Source organism: Lactuca virosa, chromosome 5, assembly GCF_052849685.1.
Source record: "Lactuca virosa cultivar CGN04683 chromosome 5, Lactuca_virosa_CGN04683_v6, whole genome shotgun sequence".
NCBI classification, from domain to species: Eukaryota; Viridiplantae; Streptophyta; class Magnoliopsida; order Asterales; family Asteraceae; genus Lactuca; species Lactuca virosa.
In genome coordinates this window covers 349002814-349026401 of record NC_136430.1, presented here as the reverse complement: position 1 = coordinate 349026401, position 23588 = coordinate 349002814, and the positions used below count along the sequence as shown (strand labels likewise).

General features: G+C 35.2%; 1 protein-coding gene across 1 annotated transcript; it reads right to left on the bottom strand.

Moving 5' to 3' along the window:
- Nucleotides 1-8681: 8681 nt before the first annotated feature.
- On the bottom strand, nt 8682-17536 carry LOC145116221 (putative LRR receptor-like serine/threonine-protein kinase At1g53440). The gene is made up of 24 exons (XM_079052585.1): nt 17252-17536; nt 15391-15571; nt 15230-15301; nt 14548-14616; nt 14397-14468; nt 14244-14315; nt 14095-14166; nt 13936-14007; nt 13777-13848; nt 13618-13689; nt 13446-13517; nt 13264-13332; nt 13100-13168; nt 12957-13016; nt 12842-12883; nt 12711-12760; nt 12203-12558; nt 11913-12111; nt 11631-11765; nt 11375-11493; nt 10255-10465; nt 9927-10164; nt 9698-9848; nt 8682-9164 (listed from the first exon to the last, which is right to left on the bottom strand). Exons 1-24 carry the CDS (start codon nt 17379-17381, stop codon nt 8811-8813), a joined length of 3009 nt encoding a protein of 1002 aa, XP_078908711.1. The 5' UTR covers nt 17382-17536; the 3' UTR covers nt 8682-8810.
- Between the last annotated feature and the right edge of the window lie 6052 nt (nt 17537-23588).

Sequence of the window (23588 nt, the reverse complement as noted above, 5' to 3'; positions counted from 1 at the left end):
AACATCCCAAAGTTTTAAAATGAATAAAAATACATTTCTTCGGAAATGATTGGATAATATATTTGTCATGTTTTTCTGGGAACAAATTCCGCAATATATCTCTTTAAAAATATACTCTGATTTTTATAAAGCATAAACAAAATCGGTCTTTTATGGCCGTGAAAATGGGGATGTCACAAGGGAAGTCTTAAGTTCAAACCTTATAGGTTTCAATCGATGTATGACCAATATAAATGTACGATGCAATTGTAAAATGGACTGTTTAGTATCATTGTCAAAAGCAAACCTCTCCCCTAAACCTTACAAAATCAGGGAGTCACAATAGGTGATGAAAAACTCATTTTATGTAATAATATGTATTTTTTAAAATGATATGTTTTTTGAATAAATTATATAAGATTAATGGTAAAATGTGTACACAAAATTTTAATGGTAAAATGTATACAAAAAAAAGTTTAATGGTATAATATGTACAAAAAAAGTTTAATGATATAATGTGGACATAATAAACAGGAAAATCTACGTCAGCAGCCACATGGCTGGTGACCTACTATCAAGGCCGGCCCCGAGATTTTAAAGGCCCTGTGCAATTTTATAAAAATAGGCCTTAAAGCTTATAAATTTTTAAAAATTTTAAATTAAAATTAAAAAATTTCATTTCATCTGTTATTATATTTATAAGAAAATGTCATTCAACAAACCTAAATAAAACAAATATATTACAATACCAATTTTTTAAAGCAACAAACAAGTCTTCACTTTTCATCTACCGATTCAAAAATAGCAAAGATATCATCACATTGCATTTATCCCCCATAAATATAACAAACACATCGTCAAACCAACATAGAACAGGGACTATATTCTTCAACAAAAAGTAACAAAAAAAATTCTCCGGCTTTGATGTTGTAGTAGTAAACGCCTTAGTTGTAGTTGACATACTTCACATAAAATAATTAGCACAAGAGCAACAAGATGACGTTAAATAGTAACTTTCTGGGAAACATTTGTGCTCATAAATATGATACCTTTAAATGAAAACTAAGGAATCTACTTTTTATAAGAAATGAATTCATAACCATAAACCTTCCTTGGATTGTGCACAGTAACATTATATGCCCTCCTATTAATGTATGTTCATGAGTGAAATTAGAATCATATTTCATCCAGAGATCACCTAAAACAAAGAAAAAAAAACTTATGTACAAGAAAAGTCTACATATCACTAATAAAATATGTAACTCATCTGTAAATCTATATTTGTAAGAAACATGTAACAAGAATTTGAAATGAGAAACTGAAGATTGTATTTTTATCTCTACCATTACAATGATCTGGAAGCAATATATATATTGTACAGGGAATGCTAAAATGAACCACTAATGTAAGCCTAACTGATTGTAATAGAAAGAAACATCTAGCTAACTATTTACAGCTGTTGGCATGGCATTGAGAACACGTGTACATGGCTTGATAGTCCCAACATCCCCCCTCAAGATGGACTCTGAAAAAATATCTTGAAGAGCCATCTTGGACAATAAAGGCAACATCTTTGCTTTGGGTAATGGCTTAGTAAACAAATCAGCAAGTTGATATTGACTTCTTATAGGCATGAGCTTGATTGTATTATCAACAACTTTATCTCAAATAAAATGACAATCCAATTCGATATGCTTAGTCCTTTCATGAAATGTTGGATTATTGGCTAGCTTTATGGCTGACTCATTATCGCAAAATAGAAGAGTTGATGCAGTAGTATCAATGTTGAAAGCTTGAAGAAGATGTTTAATCCAAATAATTTCACTGGTTGTAGCAGCTAATGCCCTGTATTCTGATTAAGTGGAAGATCTAGAAACAATTGTTTGTTTCTTAGATTTCCATGAAACCATGGAATCACCAAAAAAATGCAAAAACCAGTGACGGATCTTCTAGTATTGGGACAACCAGCCCAATCAGAATCACTGAAGGCTCTTAATTGAGAAGATGCCTTAGATGAAAGGAAAAGACCTTGACCAGGATTAAACTTCAAATACCTTAGAAGATGAGTGATAGTTGTCATGTGAGGTATTCTTGGTGAAGTAATATATTGACTTAATCTGTGAATAGCATATGTGATGTCTGGCCTTGTAATAGTGAGGTACATAAGTCTGCCAATGAGTCTTCTATATTGAGCTGGATCATCTAAATCTTTTCCTTCAAAATTAGAAAGCTTGAGCTTTGGATCCATGGGATATTGTGTTGGCTTGGCAGCAAGCATACCAGTGTCTTGTAAAAGATCCAAAGTATATTTTCTTTGAGAGACAATTATGCCCTTTTGTGATCTAGCAATTTCAAGGCCAAGAAAATGCTTTAAATTTCCCAAATCTTTGAGTTTGAATTCAGCACTTAGTCTTTCTTTGACCAAATTAATTTCATGCAAAGAAGCTCCGGTAAGTACTATGTCGTCTACATAGACAAGAAGTGCTACATAATTGGAACCATGTCCTTTGTAAAATAGAGAGTAATCAGCTTTAGATTGAATAAAACCTTCTTGAAGCAAAAAAGAAGAGAACTTTGCATACCATTGTCTACTTGCTTGTCTTAGGCCATAAAGAGACTTTTGTAATTTACAAGCAAGTTTGGTATGTGCTGGAAAAGTTTGTGAAATCGTGTAACCTTGAGGTATTTGCATATAAACATCTTCTACTAGATCCCCATTAAGAAAGGCATTATTGACATCCAATTGGATTAAAGGCCAAGAATGTTGTGTTGCAATTGCCAAAAGGAGCTTGACTGTAACTAACTTGGCAACAGGTGAAAAAGTATCCACAAAATCAATCCCTTCTTGTTGGTTAAACCCTTTAGCCACTAAGTGCGCTTTGTACCTTTCAATAGTACCATCTGCTTTCCTTTTGATTTTAAATACCCATTTGCATCCTAAAGCTTTTCTGTCTTTGGGTAAAGGAACTACAACCCAAGTATTATTAACTTCTAGGGCATGTAATTCAGCATTCATAGCTTCTGTCCATTCTTTTGAAAGGGTTGCTTCTTTATAAGACTTAGGTTCAATTTCAGTAGAAAGAGCTAAAGTGTATGCTTTCTGTTGTGAAGATAACCTTGAATATGTAACAGATTGTGAAAGAGGATATTTGACAGTTGATGATGCAGGGGTAGAACTGTCATTTTGAACTAAATGACAATGATAATCTTGTAAATAAGTAGGTTTTAGGCGATTTCGTTGAGGCCTACTTGATATGGGTATGGGATCATTATTTTCATCATTTGGTGAAAAAGAGGATTGATCATGAGATATAGAGTTATATACCTCAGTATCATCATCCATAACAGGATCCAAAACAGTGGGAAGGGTATGAAAGGGAAAAGGATTAATTGTTTATGTACTTTGAACTTGAGTGAAAGGAAATATGTCTTCATGAAAAACACTGTCACGAGAGTTGAAGACTTGTCTTGTTTCAAGATCAATGAATTTATAGGCTTTCATTCCAGGTGGATACCCTATGAAAATACATGATCTGGCACGAGAATCAAATTTTGTACGATTAGAATTGAGTGTGGATACAAAAGCTAAACATCCAAAAGCTTTGAGATTGAAATAATCAGGTTTGATCTGATAAAGCTTTTCAAATGGCGAAATCTTGTTGAGAAGTTTACAAGGAGTTCTATTTATCAAATATGTTGCATGTAACACACACTCAGACCAGTAAATGATTGGTACTTTGGATTGAAAATATAATGCTCTAGCAACATTTAAAAGGTGTTGATGCTTCCTTTCAACAACGGAATTTTGTTGTGGCCTTTCAACACAAGAGAATTGATGTAAAGTTCCTTGTTCATTAAAGAATTCAGTGAAAGATAATTCTTTGGCATTATCTGATCTGAATGTCTTAATGATAACACCAAATTGGGTTTTGACCATTTTAAAGAATCTTGGAACAACCAATTGAGCCTCTGATTTTTGTCTAATGAGATATATCCATGTGAACCTTGAACAATCATCAACCAAAGTGACAAAATATCTATACCCTTGATGAGAATTAACACTGTAAGGTCCCCAAATGTCACAGTGTACAAGATCAAATGGTTTTGATGTAATATTGTTCAAACAAGGAAACGACAATTTCTTCTGTTTAGCTAAAGGACATATATGACAATGAACTTTATCTAAATCTTTATTTGAAACAAGAATACTATCCAACATCTTGAGTTTATTTGCAGATGGATGCCCAAATCTTTGATGCCACTTGTGACAAGAAACAGCAGCAGCATTAACAGATACAGGCAAAGTAGAGGGTAAAACAGTAAAAACATCTTCATGCAGCACATAAAGTCCAGCTTGCACTTTACCCTTGCCAATCATCAACTTGTTCTTGATCTGCTTAATTGAAGCAAAATCATGATAAAATTCTACTGCAATTGTCCTTTCATTAGTCAGACATGAAACTGAGATGAGATTAAGTTCAAATTGTGGGACAAAAAGAACATCTCTAAGAAATAGAGTATCACTTAATTTGATATTTCCCATCAATTGAACTGTAATTCTTGATCGATTTGGTAATAATACTCTGGTATTTGCAATTTGTTTCATATCAGTAAACAAATGTTTATCGTTGCAAATATGGCGGGTAGCTCCTGAATCTAAGACCCAAACATTTGATTGATAATGTCCAGAGTTCAGATTAAGGATATAATGAGTACCTGTGTGAAATTCAGTAGCAGTAGTGACCATATTGGTGGATGCTAACTTTCCAGAGAGCAGAGCAATGAGTTGCTGACACTGAGAATTGGTGAGACCTGTCACTACATCATTTGTATCCAAAGAAGAGGAACTAGCATGATTATCAATTTCAATTGGTGAATTGAAAGATACAGAGTTGACCCGATTATCTCTTGTTGACTGATTGTTCTTATATCCAGGAGGAAATCCATGTAAACGATAACATTTCTCTTGTGTGTGTCCTGTTCTTTTACAATGAGTGCAGAAAGAAGATTTGTTTCCATTATTCTTGTGATTAGGATTAAAACGAGATTTATTACCATTGTTGTTAGTAAAACCATCATTATTACTTCGTACATTGAAAGCCATAGGAGAAGAACTAGATTGCAACATTCCAACATCTCGTTGTCGTTCTTCTTGAATGATTAGAGAGAAAATTTTGTTCACCGATGGAATTGGATCCATCAATAGGATTTGACCACGAACTTGAGCATAACTTTCATTTAATCCCATTAGAAAACTCATGGTTTGTTCAACTTCTCTAGCACCTCCGCATATACACAGGCCACAGGTACATTTTGCATTATAGTTGGACAATTCCTCCCATAGAACTTTGAGTTTAGTGAAGTAATTACTAATCGAGTCTTGTCCTTGAACAAGATTCATAAGATCTCTCTTGATTTGGAAAACCCTAGGGCCATTACTCTGCTGAAATCGTTCTTTGAGTTCCTTCCAAATCGCCTGCGCAGTATCCAAATAGATCACAGAAGCAGATATTTCCTTAGAAACCGAGTTCAGAATCCATGAGATCACTATATTGTTGTTCCTAATCCACGACTTGAGTTTTGCTGGATCAGAATTATCAGGTCTTGGAAGTGTACCATCAACAAAATCAATTTTGTTCTTGACAGATAACGAGATTGTCATTGACCTACTCCACGATGCATAATTTTCACCGGTAAGAACTTGAGAAACAAGAACTAACCCAGGGTTATCAGAATGATGCAAATAATATGGATCATTTGCGGAATTTTGATCCAAAGATTGATTTGAATTACTACTATTCGATGAATTAGGCATTGTGAAATTTGGAATTCAATCGAATAATGAAGAATTCAAAGAAGCACAAAACAATCAATGAAAACAGAAAATCGATTGTGAACAAGAACAATCGATGATGAAGATTGAAAGATAAATTTGAATTTGAGTAAAGAACGGAAGTCGCTCTGATACCATAACAAGAATTTGAAATGAGAAACTGAAGATTGTATTTTTCTCTCTACCATTACAATGATCTGGAAGCAATATATATATATATATTGTACAGGGAATGCTAAAATGAACCACTAATGTAAGCCTAACTGATTGTAATAGAAAGAAACATCTAGCTAACTATTTACAGCTGTTGGCATGGCATTGAGAACACGTGGACATGGCTTGATAGTCCTAACAACATGTGGACTGCTTTTCGAAGGATTTTGAAACCAAAATAAAGATTTTATGCACCATATTTGTCGGCAATCTGCTTCTAAACCTGTACGTTATTGAAAACACAAGAAACACATTAAGTAAAGGAACAATTTTGCCTGAGGCTTTGGCCTCTTTTGCCAAAAGTAAAGGAACAACGAATTTCATCATGTCTGTATAGAAACATGGAAACCCAACCAGTAATTGGACAACTGAAGTAAATATATAATAAATAAGAGAACATAGGAACTGCTAGAAAAATGAAATGAAGGCCAGTTCTGATCAAGAAAACAAGAACTGGCTACAGAGATTATCAAGAAGGCAAGATCATTGTTGCAAAGGAGTTTAGACGATTCAGTTTAAAGAACAATATTTTTATAGAACAATAGACCACTTTAAGGTTGAAGCATATGAAATTCTAGCATAGGCAATTTAAAAATGAAAAATTAAACATAATAAAAACTTTTAAAATTAAATAATATTATAAAGAATATATTTTCTAGTTAATGTACAAATTAAAATTAAAATTAAATAGATGTGGTGAATCTTTCAAAGAAGATTTGTGTAATTCAAAATTGCATTTACAAAATAAATTATATTGCAATTTTTCTTCCCATTGTAGCACCTTGAGTTCTCGATATGTATCTTGTTTTGACTTAAACTACTTATTTATCTGAAATCTAAAAAACTGAAAAGCTGGGGGATGCGGGACGTCCATTTAAAGGACGTGGTGCGTCCCAGCCCATGGGTTTATGATGTTTTTTAGGGTTTTGTGTGTATTTAAGGGGCACAAACTCGTAAGTTTTCGTCATTCACAGCCTCCGTCACCCCTTGAATGACCCTTGTGAAACCCTAGCCTCCATTGAAGGGGTTTGTATCCATTTTTGATGTGTTATGTGGTTCTAGAGTGAAGGAATCAAGAAAGATTGATGATAAAAGCCTTGCATCTAAAGTAATCAACCCTCATACCACTTTTGGACCATTATAAGTCATAAATATCCAAACTTTATTTCACTTCATCCATAGATCTAAGAGTTAATGGTGTTTTTGGTTCATTTTAATGAGTTTTGGTCCCTTTGTGGCTTGTTCCATTGCGTTTGAAGAACTCCATGAGCTTTGATTCAAGTTTAAGTATAGATCTTATCATTTGATGGAGTAAAGAGTGCATGTAAGAGCTCTCTTTGCTCTACGCATGTAGAAAGGTGTATTTTTGGACATTTTATAAGCTAGGGTTTTAGATCTTGCTTGTTTGGAGCATCTTAATGGATAAAGTTTGAAACTTTATCCATCTAGACACTTTTATGAGTTAAATCCGAGATTTGGAACCCTTTACTTAATGGTTTAAGTAAAAAATCAAAGGAAATTGAGTTTGGACGCGAGGCGTCTTTTCAGATTCAGACTATTTTGTCTTTTAGTGAGCGTCCCTGCTCCTCGACAGCTTCATTTTGATGCTGCTTTACACATACTTCGTTATCTCAAAGCTACCCTGGGTCAAGGCATTTTTTTTACCTTCCACCGGAAATCTTACTTTAGGAGGTGCTCCTGTTTCCTAGAAAACAAAGCAACAATCGATTGTCTCCAGGTCATCATCTGCAGAGGCTGAATATCGAGCCATGGCTTCCACTATCAGTGGAATCTTATGGATTTGTTGGTTATTGAAAGATTTAGACTCCCCCTAATCGGGTTTGACTCCTCTTTAATGCGATAACCAGGCAACAAGACATATTGCCAACAACCCAGTCTTCTATGAACGCACCAAACATGTAGAGATGAATTGTTTTTTTGTACGTGAACACATTGAGTCTCGTCAAATTCAAACCTATGTTATCAGCACTAATGAACAAGTTGCAGATCTCTTCACCAAACCTCTTGGTACTGATAGGTTTCGTTATCTTCTTAACAAGTTGGGCGTTCGCAATATTCTCGCTCAAACTTAAGGGTGAGTAAAGGATATCATATCAGATATAGCCCATCTGATTTCTTCTCTTCATGGCTTTATCTTACTTTTAGTCTTTATCTAGTTTCCTACTTTGTTTAGATTTTATAAATATTCTTGGCTTCTGTTTTGAGAAGCAACTTTTGATCAAATAATAAAACCTAAGAACCCACGTTGGGTTTCTTCATTTTTTCACAAGAGAACGAAACATGTTGAGATGAATTGTTATTTTGTTCGAGAGTGGGTTGAATCCAAAGAAATATTGTTGCTGACCTCTTCATGAAAGTCTTATGGACAACCCGTATCCAGTTCCTCGTTCACAAGTTGAGGATTTGTAACCTTCACATGCCAACTTGAGGGGCAGTGAAAGATCATTCTGATTTTTCATTAATATTCTTGTTTATGGAGAGTCGGTCAATAGCAGTTCCACCCCCTGTGTTTCCTTTTTTTTGCAACATGATTATGTGATTATAGGCTAAATTAGCTCTATGAGTTTGTATATATTCTATATCTTTGTTCTTCTTTTAAATTCAAGATATTTTATACAGAGCAAAATTTCTCACATTTTTCAAGTGTATATTCCATTTTCTACAAATATTTCAGAAATTTAGAAAAACATTGATGAAACTCGTATATGCAATTTACAAACATATTTTCACAACAACAAATCATGAGAAAGAATAACAACATTCTCTACACAGATGAATCTACCCATGGATCATCTATAGTGGTGCTCCGTGGGAGTTGACTTTCGGGCGATATAATAGAAGAGCGTGTTTGAGTTTGACTATCTTGTGATATGATTTCAAAGGCTCTAAACCTCATGGCATCATCCATTCCATTCCGTTTCACCACTGATGGTTGAACTGGAATCTTCCCGTCCAACATATTCACCACCGCTGACATGGCAGGCCTGAGTGACGGTGATGGATTCGTGCACAGTAAGGCCACGTCCAACATTCTCATTGCCTCCTTTTTAGAGTAATGTGAACCGAGTATGGGGTCCACAAGTTCGAGTAGATTTCCTTGCTCTTGTAAAACATAGGCCTTCAAGTTAACCAACACACATAGGAAAGGTTATTAGATGCAATGGAAATTATAAAAAAGAAAAACTCAAAAAACATAAAAGTTTTCTTGAGAATATCCCAATATTATATTTCCTTTTATTTATTGTTCTAAGACCTTAGAGAACCAACCAGATGGATAATTCTCATATTTTTATTTCATCCCACCATCACTTTTAATCACATTTCCGTTTTTTTGTATATGTATTTTAAAAGAACTTTCATCAAGATAAGTGAAATGCCATCAATATGAACGACACATAAATATAGCTACATACTTGACAATTTTACCATTTTTTATATTTTTTAAAGAAATAAACCCAACATAATTATAATTATAACTACATATAATATTTGTTTACATCAAGTTTAATTGTTATGTTAATGAGCATTGTATCGTCTTCGTGTTATATTATAGTCCTATTTTTTCAAATATCAAATATCGTAATGTTTTTATTAGATAAACGGGACCCACAAGGAAAGAAAATGAAAGAGAAAAGTTGGAAGTTAAATTACCCAATCAAGAAGGTAGACAAACTCCTCTTTTGGCCGGTAATTCGTATTACTTTTCCCGCTCACAATCTCTAAAGCCACGATTCCAAAGCTGTAAACATCTGCTTTATCCGTCAAGTATCCTCTCATAGCATATTCTGGAGCCATATATCCGCTGCAAATCCAATTAAATTAATAATAAATAAACAATATATATGAATGAAAAACAGTAGTACTTAAACATACTACTCACATTGTTCCAGCGATCCGTGTGCTAATATGTGTGTTTTCTCCTTCATCAAGTTTGGCAAGACCAAAGTCTGATATTTTGGCATTAAGGTCCTTATCAAGAAGCACATTGGTGGCTTTTATGTCTCTGTGAACAATTTTCAACCTCGATTCCTCATGTAAATAAGCCAACCCTTTGGCCACTTGTGTACATATCTTTTGTCTTGTTTTCCAGTCTAAATTAAGCCGCTGGTCTTCTTTACCTGTTATGACAAAAAAAAAAAAAATCATCATCCATCAACAATTCACCACAATAATAAGATGTGAGAAATTGAGAATAAGTATTTAATTACCAAAAAGAGCACGTGCAAGGCTATTGTTTTCTAGGTATTCGTATATCAGTAACAGTTGGTTTCCTTCTATACAACAGCCGTAAAGTTTAACAAGATTTGGATGTTGTAAAGCGGATATCATGCCTATTTCAGTCACAAATTCTCGGTTTCCTTGTTTTGACTTTGAGGAGAGTTGCTTAACAGCGATTGTGGACCCATCTGCGAGTACGCCCTATATATAGTCAAAATTACATATGGTAAAAGTCAGAACAGAACTTTGACGTTAATGTTAAGGGTGAGCATGGTGCGGTTTAGGGCCAAACCGAACTGCAAACCGCAAGGTGCGGTTTTTGAATTCTAGAAACCGTTGGGTGCGGTTTTTCAATGGTTCGGTTTTGCGGTTTTTGAGTGCGGTTTCGGTTTGTACCGGTTCGGTGTCGGTTTTAAACCGATTCAAACATATGGTGCGGTTTTTTATATTCACCGGTACAATTTTTTTAACCGTGGTGTTCATGTGAAGCTTTATGATTGCATGACATGCTATCATTTCGTTTCCTCACATTTAAAAGCTGTAATTTTGAGTTGTTTATGTTGTTTACTTGATCACTTCATTTGCAACCCATATTCCCAAACTCATTTTTTTATTCAATTTGTGCTTAGAGGTTAAAAGCTTGCAACTTGTAGCCCACATAGTATTTACAGTTTACACATAATCATTAAGTCACAAACACAAAGTGACAAACTCACATATTAAACCTAATATCTAATTACTAATTACCGTCAAGTTCAATATATAATATATGTATAAATTAGAATTTATTAGTTTTTTAAATAATGTGTATAATTGTATAATATAAATTAGTGATTTATTTTATTGTTAATAAGCTTGCGGTGCGGTGCGGTGCGGTTCGGTTTTGGTGGTCCGGTTTTTAGATAAAAACCGCACCGCACCAATAAATTCGGTTTTTCAAAAAAATAAAATCCGCACCATCGGTTTTTGCGTCGGTTTCGGTTTTTCGGTTGCGGTTTATTGCGGTTTTTCTTTTATCGGTTCGGTTTTTGCTCACCCCTAGTTAATGTAATGTGACATGTGTAAACTGTAAAGTAATGTTTGGGTATTTGTGATATAATTGGGCTTTACCTTGTAAACAGGTCCAAACCCACCTTCACCAATCTTGTTTGCGGAGTCAAAGTTATGTGTTGCAGCTTTGATTTGTCGTAGACTGTAATAACCCGTTTGTAATTCAAGAGCTCGAAGTTCTATAAACAAGACACGTACGTATTAGAAATAATAAACCTACTATAGAGTATAGACATAAGTTGTAGAAAGATTTGAGTTCAATTAAAAACACTAGTGGTTCTTGAAAGACAAGTGCTTATATAGTTAGTTTACTAACCTTTGTCTTCTTTGTCTCCTCCTAGATAACCTAGCTTCCAAAGAACAGCTAAAATCAACAGGACAAATGCACAACAACCAATCACAATTCCAGCTATAGCTCCGGCAGATAGGCCACCTGTTGAAACCTTGAAGTCTACAAGGAGGGAGAAATGAATAAATATGTTAGAATCGCTCTTATCTATTCACTTTTTTGTTCTTTATTTGGTCTTTCTATATACAAGTATAGTATAAATTTTATTTTCACAAAGGAGCTGAATGCTAAGAAAGGAAATTTACTAACTTGGTGTTATTGTGATGGCTGATATAAGAGGACCATATACACCTCGATCTGGAATTGCAGTAGTCCCCTTCCCTGTCCAATACAAATGTATCTCTATCGTGCTACCATTAACAATAATATTGTCAAAATCTCTATAGATTCCCCTTCCAGTACCATTAGCTGCTTCCACTATGTTAAAATCTTTCAGTTTCAGATCCCCCTATGTAAAAACACCAAATTACATTCATAACTAATTCACCCATCAAATTATACAAAATAAATAAGTAAAAAAAATTAGAGTTGTGACTCACTTGAATCGAGACATCGAAAATGCGCCTTCCCAGGCTACTAAATGTCATATCATCAGAGTACATTATTTCAGCAAAGTGGAGTCGGACTTTGTAGCTACCGGTTCTCAAACAGAGTCCATAGTATCTAAGGGAAGTAGGAGAAAGACGGGCGGATCTGTATACATCGCCACCTGCCACGTTGTTAGTTCTTGTGACAAATGGAGCGTTATCGTTGCCCATGAAAACACCGTTGCTGCTATAAGCCCATCTCTCACCCGCAGGATTAAAATACGACCGCTCATCTGTCAAATCTTGTTCGTATTCATTTCCCTCAAAATCTAAACTCGTTCCACCACAATTAATATATAATTCATAACCTGCAATCGTAATGGAGATCAAGATGTAAGATGCTTCTCGGTTGTGCAATTGGCTGGTTTTGAGAGATTAGTCTATGTGATTGTAATAATTTTGTGTTACAGTGAAAGACGATTCAACAGTATCCATAGGTAATGGAAAGAAAATGTTTTACGGTTGGGGTTTCTGCTGCAAGTAAGTCCGTCTGTCATACACCACGAATTTCTGCGAGATAAATTCATGTTTAGCAACGTTACTAGAATGATTCCATAACAATATTGTTTTAGGTTGGGGACAGAAACATACGAGTTGCTTGCTTCAGTAGATGAAAGGGCAGAAACTAGATTCCTGTGAATGGATTGAAAGTGTAAGTGAAGGAAGAAAGAGAATGTTTTTATTTGGTAAAGAAAATAAAACTTACAAGCTAGATGGCTGACAGTTCCTTTGTTGTGACTGTGTAAAATTGTTGTAGGATAAATCACTGCAGAAAGAAAATATTTAATGATATTGTAACCATATATAAATACATGAAGTAATGTTGATTGACGAAGGGGAAGCACTAACATCTTTCTATTATTGAAAGCGAATGCCCATCCAGGAATGTCTCCAGATAGCGAGTTGTTATTAAGAAACCTGAATTTATTGAAAATATTCCATTTCAAATTTAACTGAAAAATGTAAAATATGCAGGCAATTTGATCAAATCTTCTAACTAGTTAGTTACATACACAGTGTCAAAACTCAGCCTCCCAATTGAATCGGGTACTATACCAGTCAACCTGTTGAAGCTTAGGTCTCTGCAAAAAGAGGGTTCAGATAAATTTAGAAGTATGATTAAATATATCTTTAAAATTCCATATTTAGGGACAAATTCTGGTCGAAGTCAGATTGGTGTTGTTATATGACTCACAAGTTTTTCATGCCACTCATCTGTACTATGTACTCGGGTACTGAACCTGTAAGCAAGCAATTTCTCAAATGCCTGCAGCAAAATTAATAAAAAAAATAATGTCAAGTTTCTATATGAAGTTAATAAGTAAAATTCTCCCCCTTTCTGTAACACAGACATAAAATCAACTTACAGTCTAACCATCCGTGTCAGATTTTGCAGATTGGGAAAGGTTGTACTTGGTCCAGTCAAATCAGTTATCCTCCTGAAAACCAAAATGCAAAATTAAAGTAAGTTTCATTAGTGGATGAAAAATTAATTAGTTAAAGTTTTTGACACAAAGTCGACTCACAATTCTTGTAAGTTTGTCAACAGAGATATTGTAGAAGGAATAGGTCCCTCCATCGATGTTCCTTGCCAATCACTGCATGATAGATGATTTTATTAAAATGAAAAACCAGAAATATTTGGAAAATGGAAAAGATTTATAAAACTAGGATAATATACTCACAGTCTTATGAGCCTTGTCCAGTTTCCAATTAAGCTAGGTATTCTCCCTGATAATGTACTCCCATCTATCCTACTGCAAGTATTGTGAACAAGTTTAAGTCACCAGGAGAATGATTAAATCTATTTAGCTAAAAAGAATATAAAGATCACTACTACTTACAAATCTTCTAGATTAGTCAGATTGCCATACGATTCTGGAATAGTTCCAGTAAAATTATTTGCAGAAAGAAGGCTGCAAGGAGAGCTTTCAATGAGACAACTAATAAATGACAACAGGCAAGTGGAATCAAGATTAATAAAAAGTCTTACATTCTTCTCAAGCGAGTCAAACGACCGAGGCTTGGAGGAAGCTGTCCTGAAAGCAAATTGTCTTCCAAGACCCTGTTATAAGGTCTCAGATGTAAGAGTAGTGAAAAGTGTGATACATTATACACATATGGAGTAAATTAAGATTCTACTCACAGCTCCTCGAGTGTAGGGATGTCACCTATTTCTCTTGGTATTGGACCACTAATGCGGTTTCCCAAAAGACTTCTGTAAAGAAAGAATTATTAGGAATATGTTTTAAAAAGAAAAAAAAGAGGAAAAGACCAAGTTGGTAGGTAAGTCTTACAAGATGGTAATGCGAAGCTGACCAAAACGTGCTGGAATTGTTCCATTGATATAGTTGCGGGAGAGATCTCTGTGTGACAACATAAAATCACTTGCTCACTTTTTTTTTCAATAACAGTGTGCACTTCAATGGAAGACATATAGATTTATCGAACTATGTCGCCATAATAAATTGTTGAGATTTGACTAAAATAAAAGAAGTGGTTGTCCAACATTGATGGCAAGACAAAAGATAGAATGGACTCATGCTTATGAAAGGAGTCCAAAGCTTTGGTGTCAAATTGTCTCAATTAAATATAGTTTAAATATTTGATTAAGTGTTTCATTCTTCTCTTGCTTTAGAGTGTATAAAGTCGTAAGACAAATCTGTGGACAGTGTGAGTGTCATTTGGCGTTGGCTTGAGAGATTAGTCTGCGTGATTGTTCTAATTTGGCACACAGTGGATGCCTCTCGAGGCCTGTGGTTTTTCTCCGGTTTCGAAAATTTCTATGTATATTCTTTGTGTTCAAATTTCTCTATTGTTTTTCATTGGATGAGTTGTTGGAAATCTTTTTGAAACCATTTTCCCAAGTTGATAACATTGGTAAAGCCATTAGATAAACGTTATCTTAAATGTAAAAAACCTAGAAACTAAGTGTGGTTGATATATCCGGTTGATAAAAAGTTGAATATGTTGACTTACATTTCTTGCAGAAAAGTGAGGTTTGCAAATTCTTCAGGTAGAACTCCTGTCAAATTAAGTCCCTTTAACTGGCTGATATTCGACATAAAATACTCAGAAGTATTAGTGAAAAAATATAAAAATGTCATTTAGACTTTAGATAGAAAAAGACAGATTCGTACATGCGTGTAATGTGGCAAACAGTGCTGTTACAGCTGCAGGTAACATTGCTGCCAAATCTCATAAGCCCTTGCCCATTATCGGAATTTGTGTTATTAAGCCCTCCACCTCCGCTGCATGAATCTGAAGAAACCCGCCAATTGTCGTACTGTAGACTTGATGCTATCGACTGTAGAGCTTCAACTGTTATAGAACATAGATGAGCACAGCGGATGTTAAACGACAGGCATCGTAATTTATTTATTTTTCTAGATTACAAAATCCATCATTTAAGTAGTATGAAATTAAATATTTGTCCCTTACTTAATTGGAAAAATTAGCGATGTCCGACTTTTGTATTGAAATCTTAAAGTTTATGTTATATCAGGTAATCTTTTACCAGTTGACGTATCACTAAAATTTAGACCACATGCAATGATTGTTTCTCTAATATACCCTACGAATTATTAAATTGTTAAGCAACAAAATATTACCAATTAAGTTGATCCAGTCCGAGATGATCATAAATTTATAACATAATATACCTACCCACATGTGTGAATAATCAAACAAGCTAATAGAAAGATGATTAAACATGGTTTAATGACATAAAAGTCTCTATCTAAGTTTGGTGGAAATGTTTGATTTTATCTTTATATTTATTTTTGGTTCATTAAATCCAGAAGTTTGCAACTTTTTTTTTTGACCATTTTGTGTATTTCTGGTTAATGAAAGCATGTTAGTTTGACAGAAATATTCCGTTTTTATTCTTTTTTTCTAGTTCATTAAAGCCTTTAAGTTTGCCACTAAAAGATAATCTACAAAAAATTGTAAAACTGCAAAAAAAAAGGTTGCAAACGGCTATATTGAACCGGTAATATGGAAAACGGTAAAACCGAACATTTCTATCAAACTTAAAAACTTGTATGTAATGTAATTGGGTCATTAAACATTGCATTGCATGTTTTGCTTCGATATATATATATATATATATTTTAATAGAAGAAGATTATAATATAATATACATTTTTTGCATTGATTGATTCGATTTTTACTTCTGACTTCTTTTTCAAAATATTTCAAGTTTGACCGAGTAGGCATTTTTTTTAATATAGCATGTTTGACCATTATACGCCATCGTCTCAGTAAATTTACTATTATGTCCCACGGCCAAATAAAAACGCCTGATGCCGGCCACTCAACCGGTTAGCCAATTGTTGACATATTCAAGCTTAAAAAGTAGGCTCATTATTTGTAGACGGCAGAAACAGAAAATGGTGTCCAGTCCATATAAATCAAAACAAAATCGGTTTTGAACTGTTAGCTAGGGATTATATTAATATTAATATATTAATATTAAATATAATCCAACAGGCAAAAACGAAGAAGACGACAAATAGACACAACAAGATAATGCAAGATACGTATTTGCTTTTGTAGCCTAATAATTCCTTGTAATGTACTGTTCGAGATATAAATGAAAGAGTAGGTGATGAAAATATCCACCGTGTAAGTCTACGATAATTCTCTAATAAGGAAACAAATTAATGAAGAAGAAGAAACGAATAGTAAGTTACGATTTACGAAACAGAAGGAAATCTCAAACGAAGTTTATGGAATGTTTGCTTGTTTTACTTTTTACTCATTAACGATTTCTACATCTTCGATCAAATTGGCATTACAGGAGTTTATGTGGATATCAGTCTTAATGACAGGTTAGAGAGATAACACAGGATAAGGTTGATTGTCAAGGTCCAAGGATCGAGAAAACTTTTTCGCCTAATCCACTTTTTTTTTCAAACGTAACTCCATATCAGAACAAAGGGAACACAAATCGATTGATACTTTAAAATTACAAGTGAACGAATCAAAAGAGGAGTAGACCTTCTTCTGCAGGCAAAAGTTGAGCGGCAGATCTGAAATCATACAGAAACGGCAATAGAAATAGAATAACCGTGAGGAACTTCAATCCGGCCGTCGCCGTTGCCGGTCTCCGGAGAGACGAGTCCATCATCGTCCCCGTTATAAAACTTACGCCGACGAGGAAGAAAGAGATGATGGTAAGAGATTTGAAGGTAAGGGTTTTCACAGAGTGGAAATGAAGTTGAAAATCGGAAATGGAGGATGGGAGTTTGTACGGATTTATAGCGTTTGAAACTTTTACGTTGAAGGACAAACTGCTACTTATTGTCGTTGATTTTGACCATTTTTCAACTTAATAGTAATATCGCGGGCTAAAGTTGACATTTGACTGTTTAATATTGTTGATATTAGCAATCTCTAATAATTTTTAAAATAAATTACATAAATGGTCATATATATACTTTATAAAAAATCACAAATTCAGTATATAACTCCTTTTTTTTTTTTTTTTTTTTTGCACAGATGGTCCATTTGTTTTATTTTGTTGCGGTGTTGGTCCGTAACCAACATAAAATGGTTGAAATACCCTTTTCTTATTTATTAATTATTATTACATATTTAATTAATTCTAAAAAAGGTAAAGAAAAAACATGGCCACACCATAACCCCAACACCCCCTCACCAACCACATTCACTTTCTTTTTTCACATAAAGGTAAGATTAAATAAGGCTATCCGGTATGGGATAATAGAGGATGCGTGAGTTCCGAGTTGGCATGCCAAGAGACGCGTGAACACCACCCCATGGTCTGGTGGCTTGGCTGTGGAGTCTCTACGAAGATGAAGGAAGATGATGATTGCTATTGGCTGCCTTATTTTTTGATTGTTTGTAGCCGTTGCAACATTAAAAAAAATCTTTCAAATTTAAAATTACTCTTTATATACATACACTTACACATATTTTTACATCTAACACACACACATTTTCAATAATATGGATAAATTTTTAGGTTTAATTTATTCTTTTTCATCCGATGATGATGATGATTTTGATGATGAGTTGGTTTTGCACACGTTGTCCGCCACACGCGGCATGGTGCAACAAAGAGGCGAAAGTTTAAATGTCGAGAAGAAGCGTAGAATTCCGATTAACCGGGATCGTATCGTGGCACACTGTCTTTTGGTACGTGATTACTTTGCCTTCGATAGTTTATACGACCTATCAAAATTCGAAAATCGTTTTCGTATTAATAGAAATTTATTCGTACGTATAGCTAGAGATTTGGCAAACAATTATGAGTTTTTTCAATTGAGATGGGATGTTAGAGGTGTTAGGGGCATGATCCTTGAATCATATTCAGGATCCTTAAATATTTCTGAAGCCTCAGGATCCTTAAACATATCTCATGATCCTGATTATTACCACTAATATTTCTAACACTTATAACGGTTATATTTTGCTTTATTTTTCTCACATGTGTAGAACTAGTCAACACAAGACTCATTCTCAACGGAAAGTCACTTCAACCAAGCTTAAGACCAATGGATATTAAGTCAAACAATGTGCAAATACCTGTTAAAGGTGCATCTCGGAAATCTCGAACTTCTTGTTAATTTATTTAAACTAATAAATAACACTTATAAATAGCACACTACGCACACGATTAGCTCGACCATTACACTTGTACTCATATTATATCATCTTTGTAATCTCAGATTGAAATCAATAAAACACATCAAGGCAGGTGATCATTATCACCTCCCGAGGTTTTATGTTGGAGATCCTATAAAGGATCAAGGGCTTTCCTTGTAACTCACTTATCTCATTTCGATCACTATCTTATACTTGCATTGCACTAACACCACAACCTCTCATACAATTTGGTTGAATAATACTTAATCAATTTTTGACAAAAACAATTTGGCACCCACCGTGGGGCCGTGGTGTTCATAATCATTCGAGATCATGTCTACCCAATGTTTTGGTAAAAAATTACAAAAGTGAAACTCAAGCAAATTGAATGATAGGTTGTGGTGTTTGAATTGATGTAAGCAGAAAATTGTAATCAAGACAACACGAGCGTTTACAAGGAAATCCCTTGATCCTTGCTAGGATCTCCGTCAGAAAACTTTGGGAGGTGATAATGATCACCTGCCTTGATGATTTTATTGATTAAAATTGTTGATTGTAGGGATGAATGTGAAAATGTAAGTATCAGTATCGTGGATGATCTGATTGTGTGTCTAGTGTGTGTAATACAAGTGTTATTTATAGTCTAAACTAAGCAACAAGAAGTCCGATATTCCCGGAATCCTCTAAAATCAGCATAGGAACGTTGTTTGACTTGGTATTCCGGGTCTTAAACTTAGTTGAGATGATTCTCTGTTGAGAATAAGTCTTTCATTAACTAATTTTGCACACGTGTCAATAAGAAATGAGATTATAACCATTATAGGTGTTAGTAAATAATGATAATAATAATAGTTGGGATCCTGAAGTGGCTTAGGATCCTGAGTGCTCTTTGAGATCCGGGATCCTTAGAGGATTGAAGATCTCGCCCCTAACAATTGCCCCTAAAATATGTAACAACTCGAAAATTTAGATAAAATTTTTCATTTAATATTTAGAAATTACAATCATGTTTTGTCTTCCAAAATTCCATTACATCAAATCATATCCAAAAGATCAGAGTATCCAAAACAATAAATAATGGAATACTGGAGAGGGAGTGCTACGTCATCAAGCCGGGCCCTTCCCCTTAGAAACTGAAGTACTTGAAACACCCAACAAACTGTAAGTAAATGCTTAGTGAGTTCCCAAAATACACAAAACATACAACATCATAATACCATGCAACATATATACATATAGAATTGCCATGAACTCCTTCCATGGTCTTCACCTGGAATGCCATGAGCTACCCCCATGGTCTAACATCCAAGGGCCATGGGCTCCCCCCATGGTCTTTACCTGGAATGCCATAGGCTTCCCCCATAGTCTGATAACCAGGTGCCATGGGCTCCCCCATGGTCTTCACACAAGTCATTACATGTCAACTAACACAACCATTGCATATTAATTATTAAGTCCACATATCAAGTAATGGGTCGGCATTGGTGCCTTCGACCCATTACTATAATGAGAAGACTCACCTCAGTCTACTGAAAACAATATCTGCTCGACTACCAGTCCAAAATCTCACACTGGATAAATATACAAATAACCCTAATTAGGATTATAACACAACCTAGTTAAGGGCCCAAAATCCTAAGTCCAAGTCCCTCAATTATGACCCAAAAGTCTTTTCTTCATTAATGGGCCTAGCATCAAAGTCCAAAACTATAATGGGCCACAAGGCCCAAAAGGCCCAACCACACCAATAATGACCCAATATTAAATTCAGGGCCCACAACACCAGCAAGTCTAGGCCCAAAATCAATTAGGGCCCAAAAGGCTCAAAGATCCGTCGGAGGCCCAAGACCCACTGGAAGCGTACGCCTAGCGTACCTCTTCAGTACGCTTAGCATACTAAGCTTATGGGTTGTACACACAACGTACAACTTAGTACGCCTAGCATACAAGCTGCATTGCTCCAAACTTCATTAAGTACTTAATGCACAAAGACACCTTGTCCAAATCCCATTTCTTGATTGCTTTAAAGGTCCTAAGGCATAAAGTTGGCAACTTTATGCCCTTAATTACCATATATGAACCCAACAACCCATTCTATCTCATTAAGACCTGTCCAAAGGTCTTAACTCATGCATGGAGTCATAGAATTCATCAAGTTAACATTTTATACTATAACCAAGCCAAATAACCTCGGATCTAACCTTCTTAACCTCTGGAGTTGCCCAAACTCACAAGAGAGGATTTATGGACTCAAAAGTGGACCTCTAGAAAACCCTAACTCAACAAGCAAAAAGGATAAGCAAGGTGTAAGCTTTTTACCTTCAAAAGTTCTCCAAGATGCTCTAGATGCAAGATCCAAAAGCTCCTGTTAGATGCATTTTATATGCATCTTTTAGCACAATTTCCTACGTATTCCGTTATAAAAAGCTAACTAATTCCCGATTATTCTTATGTATTTCGTGTTTCATGATTATTTTAAAGAATGCCCGTACTGCTCACGTTTGTTATGACTTTTCAGGGCTATTGGAGCACATGGATGATTGCGCGAGTTCGGGATGCGTTAGTGGATGCTTTGGAGCTTAACTGTAGACCAAGGAAGGATGCCGGGAAATGATCAAAACTGCTTGGAATGAGGAACGAAGAAAAAAAGAGCCGAAAAGCAGTATATGCGATCATATCTTGTGTACCTGCGATCGCAGGTTTGCCTTTGCGATCGCAAGTTTGGTCGCAGCTTGCCTTCATGGTTTTTTCGAGCCAAAAAATTCATCAGCTTAGGAAAAGTGATACATGCGATCGCAGGTTTTGCCTTTGCGATCGCAGGTTGGTCAATTTGCGTCGAAATGGCAACGTACTTCATTAAAAAGTCCCGTTACACATTTTGGGTGATACATGCGATCGCAGGTATGCCCTTTTGCAATCGCAGGTGCGGCGTTTTGACAGCTAGATGTATAAATACAGCCTGATACTCTTCCAGTAACCCTAATTGGCGATTTCGGGCGATTCAGAAGCGATTTTCAGAGAGTTTCAAGTGAAGAACGCAGATCTGAAGGAGACGATTCAATTTCTATTCGTAGTTTAGTAAGATTTATCATTTAGATTCTATTTTCACTGTTTGTAATCTGTTTTTAGCCATGTCAGGCTAAAAACTCAGATTTCAGTTTCGCAAGACGTAACCTTTTCGTATGATTAATCATTAGGCACTATGTTTGACTATGATTATTGTTTAGTTTGATCAATTTTGTGTTAAATTGAGTGTTTGATTTTGATTTCAATTTCTGTTGGCCACTTAAATTGTTTGTGAATCATTCTAGTCATCTGGTTGTTTAGATCCGTAAATGTCTAGATTAATTCGTAAAAAGTGACAAGTATTAGATTAATTCTGAATTTAGGGTTAACTCTAATATGAAATGATCAAACAAGTTTTAACGCCTCCGAGCTTATGAGAGGTATTGAACTTTACTGGGAATTACACTGTGTCTAATGCAACTTTTCTTTGTTAATCAAGAGCTTGTTTGATTAATTTAGTAAAAAGTTAGATTTAACTCAAAGAACTTATTTTGATTAAATGATTGTTGTAATAAAGGTCATTAGAGTTTGTTAATGAACTTTAGTACCAGTTTAAACACGTGCATAGTCAAATATTGTGTTGAAGGTTAATTATATGATTAGGCGAGTCACCGCGAAACTGGAATTGCTTTCTCTTATTTGAATTTTTACCACTTTAAAGTTAGTTATTCTTTTGTCATTTTCGATTTCTATTAGTTCAATTTTCAGAAATAAACCCCCCCCCCCTTTTATGTTTATTGCATTCATCAAGAATTAGTTCACACCTTACGCAAAGAGGTGTAGACATTAGGACGTGTCCCTGAGGATCCGACCCTGCTTACCCGTACTACTTGTTAGTGCAATAAAGCAGTTTATTATATATTTTTATTTGTTTAAATTGTGTACGACAGCGGTCTTAACAAATTGGCGTCGTTGCCGGGGACACGGTAAAACACTAATAGTTTTATGCCAAGATCTTCACGTACAGGTGATCTAATTTTTGATCCAGAGATTGAGAAGACTGCAAGGAAGCTAAAGAAGGAGGCAAAACTTCGGAAGCAACAAGCAGGAACCTCGACCTCACCCACACCACAAGGCACTCCCTTGTGGAACGAATCTGAAACCTCATTTCAACCTTTTCCAAAAGCACCACCTACCTCACCAGTTAACGGCCCGTTCAAAACCTACTCCTCATCATCTTCAGACAAACCCGAACTCACAGACTCTTCTGAAACTGAAACTGAAACAAAATTCACCATGAGTGAAAACGGAGACGATGCTGAAAAGACTCTTCGAGAATGGGCAACACAAGAGGTTACCCAACAACCTTTATGTATCACCTTTCTAGAGGCTCAAAACTTTGAGCTCAAATCTGGTTTAATCCATTTGCTGCCCCTATTCCGAGGCCTTGAGAATGAAGATCCTCACAAATTTCTCATGGAATTCCATGTCGTCTGTTCTGGAATGAAGCCCCATACGTTACTGAAGACCAGATGAAATTAAGGGCATTCCCCTTCTCAGTTCAAGATGCAGCAAAAGAATGGTTATATGACCTCCCGTCTGGTTCAATAACAAGCTGGAACGAACTCGCCAAACTTTTTCTCGAAAAATATTTTCCTGAGGCGAAGGTGTCAAATCTGCGCAGAGAGATTCTAAGTATAAAGCAAGGCAAAAGAGAGGC

Coding starts and splice junctions, on each gene's coding strand:
- LOC145116221 (XM_079052585.1), bottom strand. CDS start 17,381: ATGATGGACTCGTCTCTCCGGAGACCGGCAACGGCGACGGCCGGATTG. Junction 14,167..14,243: donor TTGACTCGCTTGAGAAGAAT/GTAAGACTTTTT, acceptor CTCTCCTTGCAG/CCTTCTTTCTGCAAATAATT. Junction 11,494..11,630: donor AGGAGACAAAGAAGACAAAG/GTTAGTAAACTA, acceptor TCTTGTTTATAG/AACTTCGAGCTCTTGAATTA.